This window comes from Sander vitreus, chromosome 2 (assembly GCF_031162955.1).
Source record: "Sander vitreus isolate 19-12246 chromosome 2, sanVit1, whole genome shotgun sequence".
Classification (NCBI taxonomy): domain Eukaryota; kingdom Metazoa; phylum Chordata; class Actinopteri; order Perciformes; family Percidae; genus Sander; species Sander vitreus.
The window spans coordinates 32,118,106-32,137,712 of record NC_135856.1 but is presented as its reverse complement, the minus strand read 5'-3'; the positions used below and the strand labels follow the sequence as shown (position 1 = coordinate 32,137,712).

The window sequence follows — 19,607 nt, the reverse complement described above, 5'->3', positions numbered from 1 at the left end:
CACTACACACAGGCCTGAAATACACACACACATGCTCAGGACCTATTCATGCACAAATGGAGAGATGTCAGAGTGAGTGGGCTGGTAAGTGCTGGACCAGCGCCCTGTGCAGTTGGGGGAGTACCATGCCTTGCTCAAGAGCACCTTGGCAGTGCCCAGGAGGTGAACTGGCACCTCTCCAGCTACCAGTCCACACTCCGTACTTTAGTCCGACTTGAACAAGCGACTTTCCGGTTCCCTACCAAACTCCCTACGGACTGAGCTACTGCTACCTCTAAGTCAATTCAGTCAATTCAGGCAATTCAGTCCCTTTTTTCAGTAAAAGAGTTAACGTGAAGACCTTTTAGTGAATTCTATTAACATGTTATCATTTGATTTTTCTGCACTGAAATTTCCTTATCTTTTCTCTCCTCACAGTGAACTGTACATATAGACAGAGAAAGAAGTGACATAAATGCACCCGCAAGATAAATGTGAGGGGTCATGAGATGAATAAAGGCATTGAAAAAAAAAAACAATAATAATTATGCGGCACCAAATTATGTTTATTATTTAAAATGTTATTCATGGGAAACAAGAGAAAGGAGAATTGTAAGCAAACGCCAAAAGCCTTCTAAGGGCTCACAAGCCAAAAACTGCTGGAGATTTGATGTTCATGCTATACAGATTCAGCCAGCAGAGAGCAGTATAGCACTGATTACATAAATAGATGTGAAATGATAAAGTAGGATTATGCTTTTCAGGTCGTTTAATCCAGGCGCACTTTAAATATGAACTCCTGAACGTCTGACCACCTTTTCTGAGTGATTTGATTTTTATCATATCTGATATCCATCTTTGATTGACTCTCTCATCACCGCAATTGTCTGGTTCCATCCAACTCAATCAGACACACCCACACACACAGGCTGAGGTGTAATGTAGGCCACAGCGGCATGGGATTACCATGGAGGTAGTTGTAATTTTGGAGAGAATATTAGAGAGTGAAGATCCAGAATATAAAGACAGAGCAGGATTAAATCTAACGGACCAGACTGACATACAAAGCTCCACTTTCCTTTTAGCAATTTCAGTTCCATCAGATTATCGCTCTCTCTCTCTCTCTCTCTCTCTCTCTCTCTCTCTCTCTCTCTCTCTCTCTCTCTCTCTCACACACACACACACACACACACACACACACACACACACACACACACACACACACACACACACAATTTTAAGAGAAGAAAAGTCATGGGATCACCAAAGTGATTACAATTCATCCTCTGGGGAACGTAAATGCCTGTACCAAATGTGATGGCAATCCATCCAATAGTTTTCAAGGTATTTCAATAAAAAAAAAAAAAAAAATGTCAACCTCATGGTGGCGTTAAAGGAAAAGTCAGGGGATCACCAAAGTGCAGCAAAGCCTTTTCTTTTGAAGTTATGGAGCAAACACAGACACTTACAGTAAATTCCAGTGAAAGTCAAAAAGAAGAAGAGATTAAAAAGATAGAGGAAAAAGGTTATTACTGAGGAAGGAGACGTGTCACAACATGCAGCCTGTCAGAAATGTTTTTTCAAAGTATGTTTTGCAAACCTCTTTCAGATGTAGGTGCGTTGCAAAGTACCACTTGAGTCTTGAGAAAAGAAGATTCGGCACACTGCTGCTCTTGCTTAGCATCGCAATGTATTGACCATACTAATGTCAGGAGTCAAGAGTCTTGGCAAAGGTCCAGAGGGGTCCAAACGTTTATATGATGAATAAATTGGGTTGCTGAGCCAGAGCGGTGTGCAGGATCTTCCTTTTCTCAATAGCAATATAAAATATGGGGATTGCAGAATGAGAATGGTAAAAATGATTTGAGGGGATCTCCTAAGGGACTGTACTAAAGTCGTTATGCGGGCTTTGTCTATGCCGGGAGGAGGATGGTCTGAATGTTTTTGGCCTTTACTTTTGTTTTCTCACCAGATTCTATTTCAGTCTGCAAGATTTATTGCAAAAAAAACGGAACAAACAGTATCAATTATTGAGAAGAGGAAAGCATTTTAAATCCTGCAAGAGGAAATTACACTTTTTCCCTCTGTTGTTAGTTACACACAGGCCCGAAATACACACATGCACAGGACCTATACATGCACAAATGGAGAGATGTCAGCGTGAGGGGGCTGCTCATGATGGTCAGGCGTCCCAAGCCGTTGGGGGTTCGGTGCCTTGCTCAAAAGCACCTTGGAAGTGCCCAGGAGGCACCTCTGGTCAACTGATTTTGATAAACACAGAATACACTGTATCTTTATGGATATAAGTGATTGAACATTATATCTTCTAATAGTCATTCCCCTCTTAACAACGCAAGGCGAAACGGGAAAAGTGTCATATAAAGTTCAGCATGACACATTGGCGGAAAAGCGGAAGTTAACATCCGGTGAAAAAGGACATCTGGTGGAATGTCCAGCAGGGAGCAATCCCAAAAGTAGAACATCCTGGATGTAGACTGATTCCGAGAAAACATGTTTTTAAAACCGGAAAACAAAGAAAAATGGTGCACACTGTTTTGGGATTGAATGTGCCCCAAGTGTGTTTATTGCTTCTAGGAAATAGGAAATATATAGTAATAAATAGTCTCCCATCCTCGTGCTTCTTTGTTTGTTCAGCAATGCAACAGCACCATCATTTCCATCCTGAGTTGTAATGCTAAAGAAAGCCATGGCTGTAAGTGTATTTATTTATTTTTTAACTTTTGTATCGAAGCCTGTATTGAAGGGTATTTATGACAAGTGATGTTTGACACCACTGTATTTGTGAAGGTTTAGTTATTCACACGTAAATGTGTTGCTGCATAGATAACCTACAGTGAATATGATTTGAAGTAACACTAGCCAAGCCTAAGCATGTTGTCTGTATATTGTGCCATTTATGTTTCAGTGTACCGAAGAATTGATTCATTGCTCTGCATTTATTTGTTCATAGCATCTATTGTAAAACACAGTCATTTGTGTGTTTCCTTTTTTCTTTGTAGTTTCACTTTAATGTTCAAGAGCTCAAGTGCTAACTTCCTGACTCACATGTCATTATTGAATGGAGTTTGGCTGACTGTCTGTCTATGTTCCATCATCCATAAACACATAGGGAGGACAGTTGCACTATTCCTTAAGTCTGTCATTGTTTACAGTTCGAGATGATACTATTTGCACGTGTTTTAGGTCCAGACATTTCAGCTAATTTCTATTAACAGATATTGGCAAAAAAAGGCAGATACATTTTTAGAAAGCTAATAAAAAGCTGAAATGTCATTACACGATATCCAATGGGTTCTGAGATGACATTTTGGGCCAATGCGTTTTGAGTATTTTGCTCTCAACACTGACTGTTTACCTGCATGCTCAAACTTGATTGGTCAATACTACTCAGACTACAAACAGAAACCAAAACACTTCATATAACAGATCAAAATCTCATTGCCGGTATCTGTCTATAGAGGTACAGATATCTGTCTATAGAGGTTAAGGGGAGGGTGCTGCAGTTTTTCTTTATGTCAAGGGGACGATCTGATGAAAATATTAACTGAGGAGGGAAACATAAGGTCCACCTTTGTCCACTCCAATAATTGTTACACAGTTAGTGGATGGAGTGGACAATGTTAAGGCCAACCTATATGGATTAACTGAACAGCCTTAATATTTATTGGTGTGATTCATAGAATCTCTCTGAGATACAGTAAAGATAAGATGTTTACAGACACTTGAGTGCAGAAAAGAGAATCCCATAAATAAGGATAAAGATAATGAAACAGCAGGAGAACAGTGAGAACACTGACGACGTAAGATGCTGAGAAGGCTAAAATCAGAGGGATTATATAAAGCACTGTGAGAGATAAAAGAAGATAGGAGATAAGGAAAAAATGAACGAGAGAGTAGGGAGGGGTGGTAAGTATTGCTTTAAAAGGGTTTAATGTTTTATGTGTGTGTGTTATATTTATATAGCATGCAAATGCAGCCAAAGAGATCAAACATAGCAGCATGTGTGCACACACAACTGTGTATCATGATATTAATTTTTGTAAATAGAATAGTCTAAACTACATAACTAATACATATAGCTCATGATCTGTTTTTGTTGTGTTTTTTTTTAATATCTTTTACTTATAGTTAAATAGATCCCTGAATGTTAATTTAAACCAACAGGTTGATATTGTACACTTTCTGTAGAAAGTTGTTTGGAATAAACGTGGCATCACTAACATATGAATGATCCAAACTCAAACTCATCCAGATGAGTTTGATCCATAATTTTTGATTCTGTTAAACAGAGGTAAGCGCATGTTAGCAAACATCAACTCTTTATAAACACATGTAAGCACTCAAGATCCCTTAAGGAAAGTAATAAATCAACATTGGTGTAAATGTTATTATTGTACTTACCCTTGTATTCCAATTCCAGGATTTCTTTTGCATTCCAGTTTGTGAAGATAATTCCGATACCGAGGGTGTGCCTTACAGTCAGATTATATAGGTGGAGCAGTGTGTGAAATTGTTTGCCACTGTGACTTGACATGGTTTTAAAGGAAGTGGGAGTAAACTTTATAAATTTCCTGTTTTCTGTTTAATTTTTTCTGAGCTATTGATGTTCTAAGTTGGTTGTTAGGATATTGGCAAATCTTGTACAACTGTTGTGCAACTTGTGTAATGCCACATGTTGATTCATGAGTTTAATACTGCTGTACCAGTTTCTGACAACTTTGGCAACGGTGGATCTGCACAACAAAACTGTTGGCGCGTCCACGTGATACAAGCCTTGCATGATTGCGCATATATGTCATATCTTCCAGTTCCTCTCCGACAAGAGGCCTATACTACGAAGCAAGATGTTGGGTTACAGAGGTAACTTCAGGTTCAACCCAGGGCTTTGTGTATTACAACGCTGGGTCACTAACGTATGCTGAACACCTAAGGTGCTCGGGAGCAGGTTATGTTCGAGATTAGAGATCAACCGGTATAAAAACATCACCTACTGACCAATTAATCCTCGATTGATAATCACGTTACCGTTCTTAGAAGATCTGGTAGAACTCGGTCCGCGGATAGCATGGATGTATTAAGAGAATGGTAGATAGTGAGAGGTGCGATCTGAAAAGCTAGAATATTTAGAGACTGACAAAACACGTTAACATTTTCTGATGGGTATCTTTATGAAAGACATAGATTTTCAGCGGAGAGAATTACGTATCTTTGTCAACTTCTTTAGCCGTATACGTTGTCAATGCGACACATCAGTTTGAATTATGTTTTTATATTTATTTATTTTTTGCTCCCAAGATCGCTTACCACTTAGTGTTGATGAACTAGAGCCGGTTAATTAACCTGACTCATGTCACTGAAACGGGAGAATCGAGTGCCATACGTCAATGAACCGACTCACTCCTGTTGTTCTCTTTTACCTCATTCGTGCCGTTGTGTGTAGCTGGTATTCTTCTGCTACTGTGTGTGTAGTAATCTAGCTCATTAGCGCCTCCACTGGAGTGGTGGTGGTAGAATCAATCAGGAAATGAGCTACCTAGACCGCGCACCAGGCTACTGAACGAGACCGAATGTAACCGTGCAACCGGCCGCTCGAGTCTATCAAGCGCTGTTTTGGTTCTCGGCAAGTTTGAGTTATTAACCAAGCCTTGTTTCTGGTGCATCTTAGATGATTGTGTTCATGGCAATTCATACATTATCGATGGGGAAGTACATCACATACAAATACGCGTCATGTTATCTTGGTAGTTATGTTAAAAGTTAGAGAAGTGAATGTTGCTACATGGAAGGTAGGCTGTCACGAGGAGACCACGCACCAGGCCACTGAACGAGAACGTAAGGATCGTAACCGAGGGTACTGCATGAGTCTATATTCAAACGGGTGTCTAGGTTCTCGGCAAGTTTGAGTTATCAACCGATCCCAGAAGCCTTTATTTCTCGTGCATTTTAGAATTGTGTTCATGGAAATTCATAGGCTACATTACCAAGGGGAAAGTATTATATCACATACAAATACACGTAATGTTATCTCGGTAGTTATGTTAAGTTAAATGTTAGAAGTGAATGTTGCTACTTGGTAGTTAGACTGTCACGAGGAGATCGCGCACCAGGCTACCGATTGTAACCGTGGCCAGTGTGTGAGTCTAGTGTCGGTCAGTATGAATGTGTAAATATGTATGTCGAGACCGAATGTAACCGCAACCGCTCGAGTCTAATGTAATTAAGCGATGTCTTGGTTCCTGGCAGGGGAAGTAAACGCGCGATCACCCCTCCCCCCCACGGCAGAGGGCACGTGAACCGGTGACCAAATCTGTTAACTCGGTAGGCCAACCAACGACCGTCCAGTTGAACCGACTCGCGTAAAAGAGTCGGTTGTCTCATCACTATTACCACTGCCAGGGTCTGAAATAACTGAATACATAGGCTACAGCAACGAACGTTTATGGAATGCAGGCAAGTGTAATTATGGTCAGATCTTGTTGTGCCTGACCGATGGAGCAGTGCTATTGATAAGCCTTGTAATTTACGCATTTACAGCGTCGGCTGTAGGATTATAGTTTGCTCTTCTTGTGTAAAATATGCGGCTCTGGTAGACTTGTCCATGTTTGCGATTGGTCATATTGAGCAAACACGTTCGTCATGCAGGTTGGTGAAGCCAGGTAATGGAAATAAATCCAGGGCATGTTGATCTTGCTTCATAGTATAGGCCTCAGGTTTATGGCATTGTCTGTTTTATGGTTTATAATAATCACCTTTTGGGTTTTTTTGAGAGTATGATACCAATCCAAGTCATAGAAATGCTTCTCCCCCAAAGTTCTTTACACAGGATTGTACCTACAAAGAACCAGATATTTTCTAACATAATTGTTCACCCAGGAGAGTTTGATGCCAGTCCAAGTCGTAGTGCTTCAACTGTGAGTCCGTGGGACTTTTACTTATAACTAATCTGCAGAATCTGAAACACTGTGGCAGTGAGCCAGCATGCACAAAACCAGGACCCTGAAACCAAAGCAGCTAATTCTCATTCATTTTATTATTTACACTTTTACTATTGTCACCAGTCAACATGTCTTATGTGAAGAAGGATTATTGCTGAAACCAATTAAATACTAATTATGTTAACAGTTATGTTTAAGTCCACCTTCAATATATCTGTATTTATTCAGCACTTGGCTGCATCCATCGACCTGTCAGCTCTTGCTCTGCTGAGCCCTTCCTTCCTCTATTTGGCAGACAGGTTATGTGAATTACTGCTTAAGAAACACTATACCAAAAGTCTGTTCCCATCGCAGCTTTTTCACAGTAAAACAAATCAAATCAAGCAAAAGGTTCTCTGGCGGGCATCATCTTACGAACGTTATCTTTCTTTAACAGATAACCTTAACTTGGTAATTGGCAGGGTCGTCTATGAAGTCCTTTGTTCAGGAAGTACTCAGCTATTCATGGATTTGTTTCTGATTTGTGCTTGTTAGCCAGACCACATTTAGTACAAGCGTTGTGTGAGAAAAAAGTGGTAAATCTACCACGAATTGCAACAGCAAATTTGACTAATGTTCATCACCCATAAATGTCTCCTCTATAACATATAAAAAGTCCTTGTGTTGGAAAACTATGAAAAATATTGAAATTGGTGATGCCAATTTCCCATTGGCGCCCATGTTAAGGTGAGACAGTACAGGCGAATAGGGAAAATAATTTAACTAACAAATCACCATGAATCTTCCCCAGTTGATTATTTACATTACAACAACATTTTTTTGTGTATTATAAGTTTCCTGAAGTTTTGTTTAATTATACAAATGGGGCAATATCTAATAAAATATGTGCTAATTTAAATAAATAAAGTTGTTTTGGTATTTTTCATCTCGGACCCTATTTTCCCATGAATTGGTGTCTTTAGTGACTAATGTGAACCAAAATCTTTGAAATCTGAAATATTTGAAATCTTGGGTCCAGTATTGAGCAAATACGCTGCCCCTAACCAGCAGCCACGAACTGGGAAGTAACAAAGCTTTTGCTCTGGTCAAGCTTTACTAACTAGTGTTAAGGATTTTGGAGTAACCAAGTTTTCACTCTTTTTTTTTCATCCATTCAACTTTTTTTTTTTACTCATGATTTTCAACCTCAGAGGGCTGCAAACATTACAAAAGATGTGAGGGATTTGACAAATTCCTATAAGATAATGATGTGGCCGACAGTTTAAATCATTTAATCTTTGGCTCTGAGAAATCATGTTTTGTCCATCATTTCAGCATGGCAGACAGGTCTAAGTACTACAATACCCATGGGCCTCGGATGGCGTTGCTATGGAGAAAACGCCAGTTGCAGATTTGTTTTAGGCACAGATTGTGTTATCAGTTTTCTCAACACTGTCATCTTTAGCTTTCACCTGCAGTTAGTGACAAATTCTTGCGTATGCTGTGTAATTGGAATTTCTTGCATGCACAACACCAGGACCCTGAAACCAAAGCAGCTAATTCTCATTCATTTTATTATTTACACTTTTACTATTGTCACCAGTCAAAATGTCTTCTGTGAAAAAGGCTTGTTGTTCAAACCAACTAAATAATGAGTTATGTTTGTTACCTTCACTTTCAATATATCTGTTATTGCATGAAGTTCCATCGTCCTGTCAACTCTTGCTCTGCTGAGCCCTTCCTTCCTTTCTTTGGCAGAAATGCCAAAGTTGATCCTTGAAAGGCTTTACCGAAACTCTAACTGTTCCCATACTAGTTCCCATACCACATATTAATATAACAACATTCTCAGACTGGCATCGTGTGTGTGTGTGTGTGTGTGTGTGTGTGTGTGTGTGTGGTTTACTAAGGGGAGTGGTAAGCTGTCAACCTTCTCCTCAGGTTGATGTTTAAATCAAGCAACTTAGAAATGCTACAACAACCACACCCCTACCAATTACTAAACAGGTGAGTTCAGGCCCAGAGGCCTATAGGGCCAGGGGCCCTGACTCACAAAATGCTTCTACACAAAACGACAAAATGACTACAGAAAAGCTGACGACCACAAAGGGACGCTAAATGACTTAAAAATACTAAACACAAAATTACCAAAAACATACATGCAACCACTAGAAAGAACTCTGACTACAAAGACACAGAAAACGTCTAAAAATAGATTCAACACGACTATTCAAAGATGCAAAACCACCACAGAGATGCAAAGACAAAGAGACACAAAACAACACACACACACACACACACACACACACACACACACACACACACACACACACACACACACACGTGTGTGTGTGTAATTTGGTGAATGCAATGGGAAGCACTACAAAGTGCAGAGGATTAAAAACCCACAGGTTTATTAGAAATGTCACATACGTGGACACAAAAGTGTCAAGATAGGTGTTCAAGTGACACACAATTGTTTTGTTTATTTATTTTATATCAATTAAAAAGCCAGCTAAACATTTTTTCCTTGTGCCTAAACATGTGTGTCTGAATGAACTAGCATTTGTGTGTGATTGCAATATTTACAGGGGGAGAGGCCAAGAGAAGAGGGGGATAGCAGCCGACAGATGAAAAAGTGAGTGATGGATGCAAATATAGGAGGAGGGATGAGAGAAGGAGGGGCAACAACAGTAGGATATATGCCTCAGATTATCAACCAGTGTCAGATGCTCTAGAGACAGATAAAGAGGAGTGGACCAAAGCGTGACAACAGGAGAGACGGAGAGAAAGAAAGAGGTTGTCTCTGTGCATGCAAGCTGCGTTGCAACGATGACCGACTCCAAAACCGTATCATCCATTGAGGTGCCAGAGGGGAAGTTAATAAAGAAGGTCAGTGGATGGATGCCAATATATGACTTTGCAGTGTCCTAAATTCTGGCACTGATGCTCTTACAAACTCAACGAGATGTACTGTGGGGACCGAGCGTTTGTCTTCTAAGGCCTGGCTGGCACAGACGTTATTATTAATTTTCTATTAACAAAATTATGGTTTCATTTTTATTTATTTAAACATAATATCATTGTTACTATGTGTGCAAGAAAAACTGACAAATGCCATCAATTATGGTTTATTAATGGTATGGTTTTCTGAGACTGTCAACTTTTTCTGAACTGGTGCATTAAAAAGGTTATGTTAAATGATAAATGCTGTTTTTGTGACTCCAACTGCACCTTCAGTAGGTGTGAGTGTATCTGTGCTGCTGTGGCTTCTTTACCTCAACCTTTTTTCTGATACTATCCTTTCCAGGAATTCATTCATAATCTCTTCTGCATGAAAAATCATCTCTCACTCAGTCCTCTTTCTCTTGGGTTTCTTGTGAGACAACATTCCCATTTCATGTTCTCTTTGTTCCTACACCGTTCTCCAGGGTTCCATCAAGAAGAAGATTGAATCATTAAGGCGATGGAGTTCAGCTAGTATAAAGAGGCCTCCAAAGCCTAAGGCCAAGACCATGAGTCTCTCTTCCCCCGTGGGAGACCCCGATGACGTCTGGCTGCCAGAGGGAGAAAAAAGGAAGCTGCGACCCATCGTCGACTCAGTCTTCGGACAGGTAGGACACAGAGCTGGGCATAACATGTACCCCAGGTGTCTTTGTATGTGAGTGCATGTCTATGTTGTGGTGGTGTTCACATGTGTTTGGCTGACACACGTACACTATGATTAAAATGTTCTTACATCTCATACTGCTCGCTGCTAAAATACATTTAAATAGCTACAAGCACAGGGCCACATGTCAAGGTGTCCCTGACCAAGACACTGAACTAGAGCTGGGCGAAATGGAGAAAATCAAATAACACAATATATATATATATATATATATATATATATATATATATATATATATATATATACTATATATATATATATATATATACATATATATATATATTATGATTATTATTTTTTTAAGATTATTTTTGGGGCATTTTAGGCCTTTATTTATAGAACAGCTGAAGACATGAAAGGGGAGAGAAAGAGGGAAAATGGCATGCAGCAAAGGGCTGCAGGTTGGAGTCGAACCCACAGCTGCTGCATTGAGGAGTGAACCTCTGTATATGGGCGCACGCTCTACCATGTGAGCTACCCAGGCGCCCAATACTGCAATATTTTTGACCAAATACTCAATGTCAATATTGCAACGATATTGTAGGGTTGACTATTGGTGCTTTCACAAAATATTGACATAATGAGATTTTTGAAAAATAATCATCAGTAATGTGGATATAATGACTAAGTGGTTAAAGGCATATAATAGAACAGCTAGAACAGTCTGGTAAGTTCAGAAATTACATCACATTACAGTAATGCAGCCTTTAAAACCAGGAACACTCAAATTCTGATATCCAAAATCTAAGACGATATCTAGCCTCATATAGCTATATAACATCAATATATTGCCCAGTCTTACACTGAATCCCAAGTTGGTCCCTGGATGCTGTATGTATAGCTGTCCATTGCTCCTACTGCTTAGGATTTGTTAAATGCAGTTATTCAATTTCACTGTCAGTTGTTGTCAGTTGTATGTGATGATTAAGAATAAAGTTTTTTTTTTATTAGAGGAAGTTCGAAAACTATCAAACTATTACTTGCTTTAAATGTACCCTGAGTTTTTTACCACTAGCACTGGTGCAGCCGTAATCCTGTACGCACCATGCGTACATATACAGTATATATATATATATATATATATATATATATATATATATATATTTTGTATGCATCTGTTGTTGTTGTTGTTGTTGTTGTATTTAACCGGTGAATGAGAGCCCTTGTTTTCTGCGAGACATTGTGGTACATCTGTAAGTTTTCTCTGCACTGTTTTGAATGGTTTAATGAACCTGTTAGAATAACTTTACTCGTGTCTCCGACTCATAGTGGAACATTACAATGAGCATGTGTATCCAGAACTGTGAATAAATGAATCGCCGAATCCAGTGTTACACAGCACACTGGACATTGGTTTATTTTTATCCCAGAAAAGACATCCGAAACAGGTGCACCTGTTTGACAATGGTGTGTGTGTGTGTGTGTGTGTGTGTGTGTGTGTGTGTGTGTGTGTGTGTGTGTGTGTGTGTGTGTGTGTGTGTTTCTGTGTGTGGTGTATTTGGCCTTCTGCAAATATGAGCTAGTGTATGAGAGCTGCAGTGATGACTGTGTAAACCAGGCCAAATCATAAGAGTTACAAGAGTTATCTAGAGACACTTGATTGAGTAGGTCTAGACCACACTCTATAATTAACAAGACCCAACAATTACAGTGATTCCCCCAAAGAGCATGCATAAGTACTAATCACATTTTTATGGTGGTGTTGTATCAGTAACATATTAATCTCTTTCTCTCGCTCGCTTAGTAGACTGTGTATGTGCGCGCATACCTACAAGCGGAAGGGCGGTTCTTGTGTGTACTGCACGATAGATTCCTGTCGGCCACTAGTAGTGATATGGAGCAATGTTTTGATGAGTGGGTCCCCATTTTGTTTGTATCTCGTGAGCGCATACACAGATGCACATGCACACATGTGACACAACACGTACTGTAGTCCAGCTACCAGGTTCATGCTCTTCCACTGTTAAGCCCCTTTAGACATGCACTTCTTTTATTTTTTTATTTTAAGATTTGTTTGGGGGGGGGGTTAGGCCTTTATTATTGAGGACAGCTAAACATGTGAAAGGGGTTAAAGAGGGGGAATGACATGCAGCAAAAGGCCACAGGTCAGAGTTGAACTGAAGGACTGAGCATTTGTACATGGGGCGCACGCTCTACCAGGTGAGCTATCCAGGCGCCCCAGACATGTACTTCTGCACAAGTTTACATGTTGGTCTCATGTTTGAATAAGCACGTAATTCACTTCTACATAGAAATCACAATGGCAGTCTCACTAGGTTGGCCTAGTAACAGCACGCCCTATTTATTCATCCACTGTGCTGTAAATGAATATCCAGTAAAACACTTTACCTACAGAAATTACATGTAATGTTTGTGCACTGTCAGATGTAAAACAGGCAGCAGAATTTTCTCTCTAATAACTTTAAATAATGAAATGAATGTATCAGTGGATTCACTGTGAAAATGGGTGATGGTGGTCATTAATTAAGGCTTCAGTGGAAAAGTATGTATTCAAATCCATCAGTGATGCACCCTGCGAGAACAGAAAATGGTCTTCTTCTTTGCTATGATAAGATATTTAACTCACCACTGCTGTGTCTTGCACAACTGGGCACTTTATTAAATGTTCTAAATAAAGCCGTAAGGAACATTAACGTAAAAAACAACTATATTTGAATGACAAATAGCCACAAAATTAAGCCAGAAATGTGTCATATTCCATGTCTGACAAGGGCTATTGACAATCATAGTGACGTGCCAAGAAATGCAAATGTTGCATGGGGAAGGAGACACACTAAACATGTGTGTTAGGCGTCACAAATACACACAATCGCCTTTGTTTATGGCAAAACATTGCAGTTTTTGTTTTTTTTATCTCAAAGCAAATAACAAGAGATGAGAAATTGAAGGATTTTCCCTTATTACAGTTTTTAGCACTATTCTTAAGCACTATTTTGAAACCAGGGACCGTTTTTTTCAGAACACCACACCCATTTAGCACAACCACACACCCAATTAGCAGAACACCTCAGACCCTTTGCAAAATGAAACACTCTTGCAAAAACTATACACTAATTTATAAAAAACATATTTTGTTACCATATGAAACACACACGTTCCATATGACTTAATTCAGTTTGAACCAGTTACACACTGCTGTTGCTAACCTAAAAGACGTTTAGCAATTTGACTTCTCAGTGATTAGAGTACTGTAAATGAAGTACACAGAGAAAGTGCAAATAAGTTCACCAAACACTACACAAGACCAATGCTGCAGACTGAGGAAAATACAATTCATTTCTCAACATGTCAACATGGAGAATCACAACAAATGTCCCAGTTTTCATACAGCTACTACAGTAGTGTGCATAACACTGTTAGCTCAGCAAACACCAGACAAACATAATAAACTGTATACAGTACAGGTTACAATTACAGTAAAAAAAAAAAAAAACAACAAACAAAAAGAAAAATCTGAAAAAAACTGAAAATACAGTACAGAACATGCTAGACTTACCTGCTGCATTTTTATAGTGCTTAAACCTGATTGGTGTGTCTACAATTAAGCAGTCATGTGTTTGCGCACCTGATGGCTGTGTTTCACAGATTGGCTCATAGGTGTGGTCATTTGACAGTCAGGAAGTGACATCATGATATTCTTCTGTGTCTAATGTATACAAGTGTGTTTAGTGTTTTGCAAATCACTGTGTATTTTTTTGCAAAAAGTGTGAGGCTGATATTGTGCTTATAGTGGTGCACATGTGGGTCAATGTTTTGCTCCTTGAGTGTAAGGTTTTGATAATTGTGTAATACTTTTGATTTCAGTGTGTAAGCAATTGGCAAAAACTGTAAACTTTTTTCTCATGTCTTCGTAAGAAATGAGCTCATATGAGACCCTTAAATATGAGAATGTGAGAATATAATGCACCCAAATACAATAACGTAGCTTTCTTCAGTTTTCCAAGATGATAATCTAGAAGGATTTACGTAAAAACAACAGCACAATAAGCTATGATTTGTAGATCACGGTTATCACAAGCCAGCAGCAATGAGGAGTACAGGGGTATGAACTGTAATGTCCTGACAACATTCCTGTGACCCGAGTGTGATCGTGTCGAGGGAATAAAAACATACGAGCAGTAAGGATTATTTTTTCATTTCAAATCAAGATCATGTTAACAGCTGAGGGGATTGACACGTAATTACTGTAGATTTCTCATAGGCTGAGAACAAAGCCATTTCTGAGGCTCAGTCCTGCGGAATACAGTGAAAGACAGTATACAGGTCAGAAAGAGGAACAGCAGAAAGGGGAAGTTCATTCTAAATGTGAGTCAGAGAACACTCACTCACTCAATATGATTATTGCGATATTCAAGCGTTATCACATATGGCATATTTTCTTCATATTATATTGTGCAGCCCTAATCCCTGCGCAAGATCATTTTAACATGTTGAAAGTTGGTTTTTTTTAGTCACTTTAGGTTGTATAGGACTAATGAATGACATGCTGTTACCGTTAACTCAGTATCTTAACATATATTTGCCATAATGTAGTCTGCCCCATGTTCCTTTCTCCCCTGTGTGTGTGTGTGTGTGTGTGTGTGTGTGTGTGTGTGTGTGTGTGTGTGTGTGTGTGTGTGTGTGTGTGTGTGTGTGTGTGTGTGTGTGTGTGTCTTTTTTCGTCATTTCAGTCTTACACACCTGGCCACTATAATCAATCAACTTTATTTATCACATGAAGTCGTAACACATTTAGAAGAAAGTTAGTTGCTAGTTTGGCAGATTCTGTGTTGTCTAATATCTAATATCATGAATCATATCACAATCGCAATATCAGTAAAAAATGATTGCGATTAGATATTTTCCTCACATCGTGCAGCCCTACCGTAGTTCCTTTCCTGCTTCTTCACAAAGTCCACTATGATCTATCTCTTTGTTCTTGCTGACATTCATGAGTAGGTTGGTGCAGGTCCTCTACTTCCTTCAGCTAGGCCTTTCCCCTGACTACGTTTACATGCACACAATATTCAGTTTTTTTCCCTTATTCCGAAATAAATAACTATTTTATTTATGGTTCATCTTTCTTTATTTCTGTCTTTCCTCATGGTCTCACTCTCAAAGTGTTTCTGGATCTTACACAGAAAGACCATTTGCTGATTTGATGTTAGACAGTCGGCCCACCTCTAAAATAGTACCTGTATCTGATTTTATTTTGAACTAAGAAATTATGATTATTCTATTTGTCAATGGTTGGCTTTGAATGCATTTTCCCCATGTTCCACTTGCAGTTGGACAGCTGCATTCATAGAGTTTTCTTTGTCCACTTGGGGGCACCAGAACAAGCTGTTAACACAACATTGACATATTAGCAAATAATTGCCTATTTACACAGACAGAGCAGAAATAGCATTCATTTGGAGTTCTGATATTCTCTCTCCTTTTTATCTCTACTTTGGTCTCCACTAAGGCCTGAGTAAATATTTGTCTTGTTAACTTGCTAAATGCTCCTCTATATTCACCAGCTAGTTGCTAACTGTGGATGGAAACAGGACTGATGACAACTAAAAACAAAACGCTTCGTAGAGCCAAAGGTTGTCTCACTTTGCTCCTCAGCGGAGCAGGGTCTAGTCCACATAGCATTCCCGGATGGGAGAAAAATGTTCTCTGGTTTATTGGCATTTCTTTAAACCAATCACAATCGTCATGGGCGGCGCTATGCTCTGCACGGAGCCGCTGTAAAATAGTTGTGCGAGCGAAAACTCAGATTGGACAGATAGTCAGGCTAGCTGTCTGGATTTACCCTGCAGAGATCTGAGGAGCAGTTAACCATAGTCCAACACACAAAGAAAGCGGAAGGAAACGGACATCGGCGAAAATACATGCATCCGTTGGAATTATCGACAATGAAAATAATACTTAGTTGCAGCCTTATACCCTATACCTCAGCTGGGATTAGCTCAATTCTCCTCGGGCTTGATCACCCTCCCTGCAATTTATTTCACAGATGTCTTAGCAGATATAGTGTATACATGCATTTGCTAGAGAGATCTGCACACATTCCATGTCAAAAGGCACAGATGGTTCGGAGTATAAGGACAAAGACTAAATAAGGGGATAAGCGCTTTATATTTCTGACGTCAAACAGGCTCAGTAGGCTATACTACACATAAGAGCGGTTGTACCTGTCTTTAAAGCACTGGGATTATGGTAGTGGGAGATGCAAGTTGTGACCATTTTATATCAGTGATAGTGTCTGTGCAAGCTGTAACTTGTGCATCATCACAATATCAAAATGTGTGCAGGCTGTCCTTCTTCTTTTAGATTGTGGTTGGTTGAAGAACAGTATCTGCATAGGTTTGTTTGTTACCCAGTTTTCCGCACATAAACTGATTTAAAGCATTTGTGATACATTTGTGTTTGTGTGTCAACAAGCATATGTAAGCATGCAAATACACATGAACACACCCCATCTCCGCCAAAAATGTTTCCTCTGACCTACACCAAAGCTGGCATGCAAAATCTTGACTTTTGGAATGTGTCCATGTTGTTTACTGGATTTTCTGTTGGCCTATCTTCTATCCTTGTCTTTCAGGCATCTGGTGTGCTTTCTGTTGTCGAGTAATAGAGCACAAATTCTCACCCAGCTGCCCTGTTTTGGGTTTTATGGCTGAAAAGCTTTATGTTCACTCCGGGCTGTTGATTGCAAGAGTATCTGCCTGCAGTGGGGTTTTTTTTCCACTGAGCAAGACAGAAACTATTTAGCTTTTTCTTTCCGTGTCCATGTGTTTTACTGCAGGTGTATATGTCTATACACTATACACATTATGTTTCCCTTTGTATTTGTACAAGAAACACCACGCTGCTCTACCACCCTAAGGCATTGTTGTAGTTACATGAAATATGATGAAATGAATGTAAAGCATTCTGGCGAAGTGTGGCGTGGACGGCGGCCTTGGTGTTGGGATCTAGAGAAAAAAAAGTACTAGAGTAATTTTTTTTACATTTTTTAGCTGTCCCTCTCTGATCACATACACCAGGGAGGAACATCTAAACCTTCACCACCCACTAGTCAACATTTAGTTGTTGAAGGAGCAGCATCTCTTTATAGGATTACCAGGAGACGCTGACTGATGACATGGATGGGTTTTACTAGAGGTTTAATAAGCCAACATTTACACCCTTCGACCATCTGCTTGACCTATGTCTTTGTCTTGCTCGGATTACTGCTGCCATTTCACCAGCAGGCGTATTGTTGTTGGCTTGTGGCTGGTTTACACCTGCTTTTAAGAGGCAGAGAATTTTCAACGCAAAATAGAGCCGCGCTGTCACGGGCGGTTTTTGTACATACCGCGGAATGCATAATTAGGCGCACTTTACGCTTCCCCTCCCATCTCTTTATGGGAAACTCCAACTTTTCCCTTGACCCTCCAGTGAATGCATATGTATGACACAGAAAAGCGCTATTTGCCATTTTCAGTTCCCGTGACAGGCAGTCTGCGCTTTTACCTCAGTGCGCCCTGTTTGTACATACTTCGCCATGCTTTTACGCGCACATTGTGAAACAAATACGCCTAAAGTGGGCGCAAAAGCGTTGGTACATCTGGCCCTCAGCGTCAGATACCGACGCTAAAATCACCCTTTAGCGTCTGTATGGAACGCACCGGGCAGAGCAGTAGCTTGGCCGCTGCGCTGTAAGATGACGTAGTATGAAGAGCAACAGCGGTAGAGAGTAGTATGAAAGACCTAAAACCTGCATAAGGAAGCAGGTTGGAGTGGTGGATGGGTCAAACAACAGGACTTTCACTGGAATTAGTTGAAAGCCCCGTGCTAAAGGAGACTTTTTGCATCAGTAACTAACGCCAAAGGCCCCTGACCAGGCATCATTTTTTGACGCACTGGGAGTGAGACTGTGTCTTTCGACCAAACAACCAGACACAAGAACAGTTTCTTCCCACAGGCTGTCTCTATAATGAACACCAGTCCACAGTGACAGGATCAATCCTTGTGCAATAACTCTGTAACACCAAGCATCCACCTTTCAAGTAAATTATATATTTAACAGTGTTAAACACATGCTTTAAAGCGCCCATATTATGCTCATTTTCAGGTTCATAATTGTATTTTAAGGTTGTACCAGAATAGGTTTACATGGTTTAATTTTCAAAAAACACCATATTTTTGTTGTACTGCACAGCTCTCTCTCACTGCTGCAGATCCTCTTTTCAGCTGGTCTCTGTTTTAGCTACAGAGTGAGACCTCTTTTCTTCTTCTTCTGTACTATCTTTGATTGCACTCGCACATGTGCAGTAGCTCAGATGTAGATCATGTCAGCTAGCTAGCTCCATAGACAGTAAAAGAAAGGCTGTTTCTCCAACTTCGGTCAGTTACAAGGCAGGATTAGCTGGGAGACTTCTAAATGAGGGCGCACATGGAAGTAGTTCTTTTGGAGATTATGGTGAACTTGTGTGTGTTGTAGCAGTGCTTTACTATTGAGAACGAGGTAGCATTCTAGCGTTAGCGTTAGCACGTTTTCACGGCGTGTGATTTTGAACAGCTCATCCGGAGACTGAAGGCAGGACACATGCAGAAACCGTATCTCACTCAAAACAGCATGGATGGATTTTTTTCAAAGTTTGTATGCGTGTGGAAGCACCAGAGACACAAAAGAACACCCCAAATCCCAGAAAAAGTGTTTTTTTCATAATATGGGCACTTTAAACATGTAAATATCTGTTAAATATACACTTTATATACTGTCATATCCACCTACCTCAGATATATAAGCAACCTGTTATGTTTATTATTCTATATTTATTCCATTTGCACTTTTGCATTGCCCTATTGTCTTACTGATTTATAAACAAACTTATCTGTACCTTGTAATCGATTGTTTATGTCCACCTTGTCCAGCTTTGGTGTCCTCATTTTAAGCCATGTGTCTATTTCTGTGTATGTTCTGTGAGAGCAATGAAAAGCTGGAGTCACATTCCCTGTATGTTTACACTTACTTAGACATTTAAAGC

At 39.7% G+C, this 19,607-nt stretch overlaps 2 protein-coding genes across 3 annotated transcripts in view; one reads left to right on the top strand and one right to left on the bottom strand.

Moving 5' to 3' along the window:
* vwa11 (von Willebrand factor A domain containing 11) overlaps nt 1-4,529 on the bottom strand; it is a 33,719-nt gene extending 29,190 nt beyond the window's left edge. The window contains exon 1 of the mRNA XM_078266474.1: nt 4,402-4,529. The gene's annotated coding sequence lies outside the window, so the exon portion shown is untranslated. The remainder of the gene's footprint in view (nt 1-4,401) is intronic.
* The window catches only part of cabp2a (calcium binding protein 2a), a 30,556-nt gene continuing 12,307 nt past the window's right edge, over nt 1,359-19,607 (top strand). The window contains exons 1-3 of one of the 2 annotated variants that reach the window (XM_078266558.1): nt 1,359-2,692; nt 9,506-9,806; nt 10,346-10,528. In XM_078266558.1, coding sequence (XP_078122684.1) covers nt 9,747-9,806; nt 10,346-10,528 — 243 coding nt within the window. In that variant the 5' untranslated portion in view covers nt 1,359-2,692; nt 9,506-9,746. The remainder of the gene's footprint in view (nt 2,693-9,505; nt 9,807-10,345; nt 10,529-19,607) is intronic. The other variant, XM_078266567.1, reaches the window with a different exon arrangement.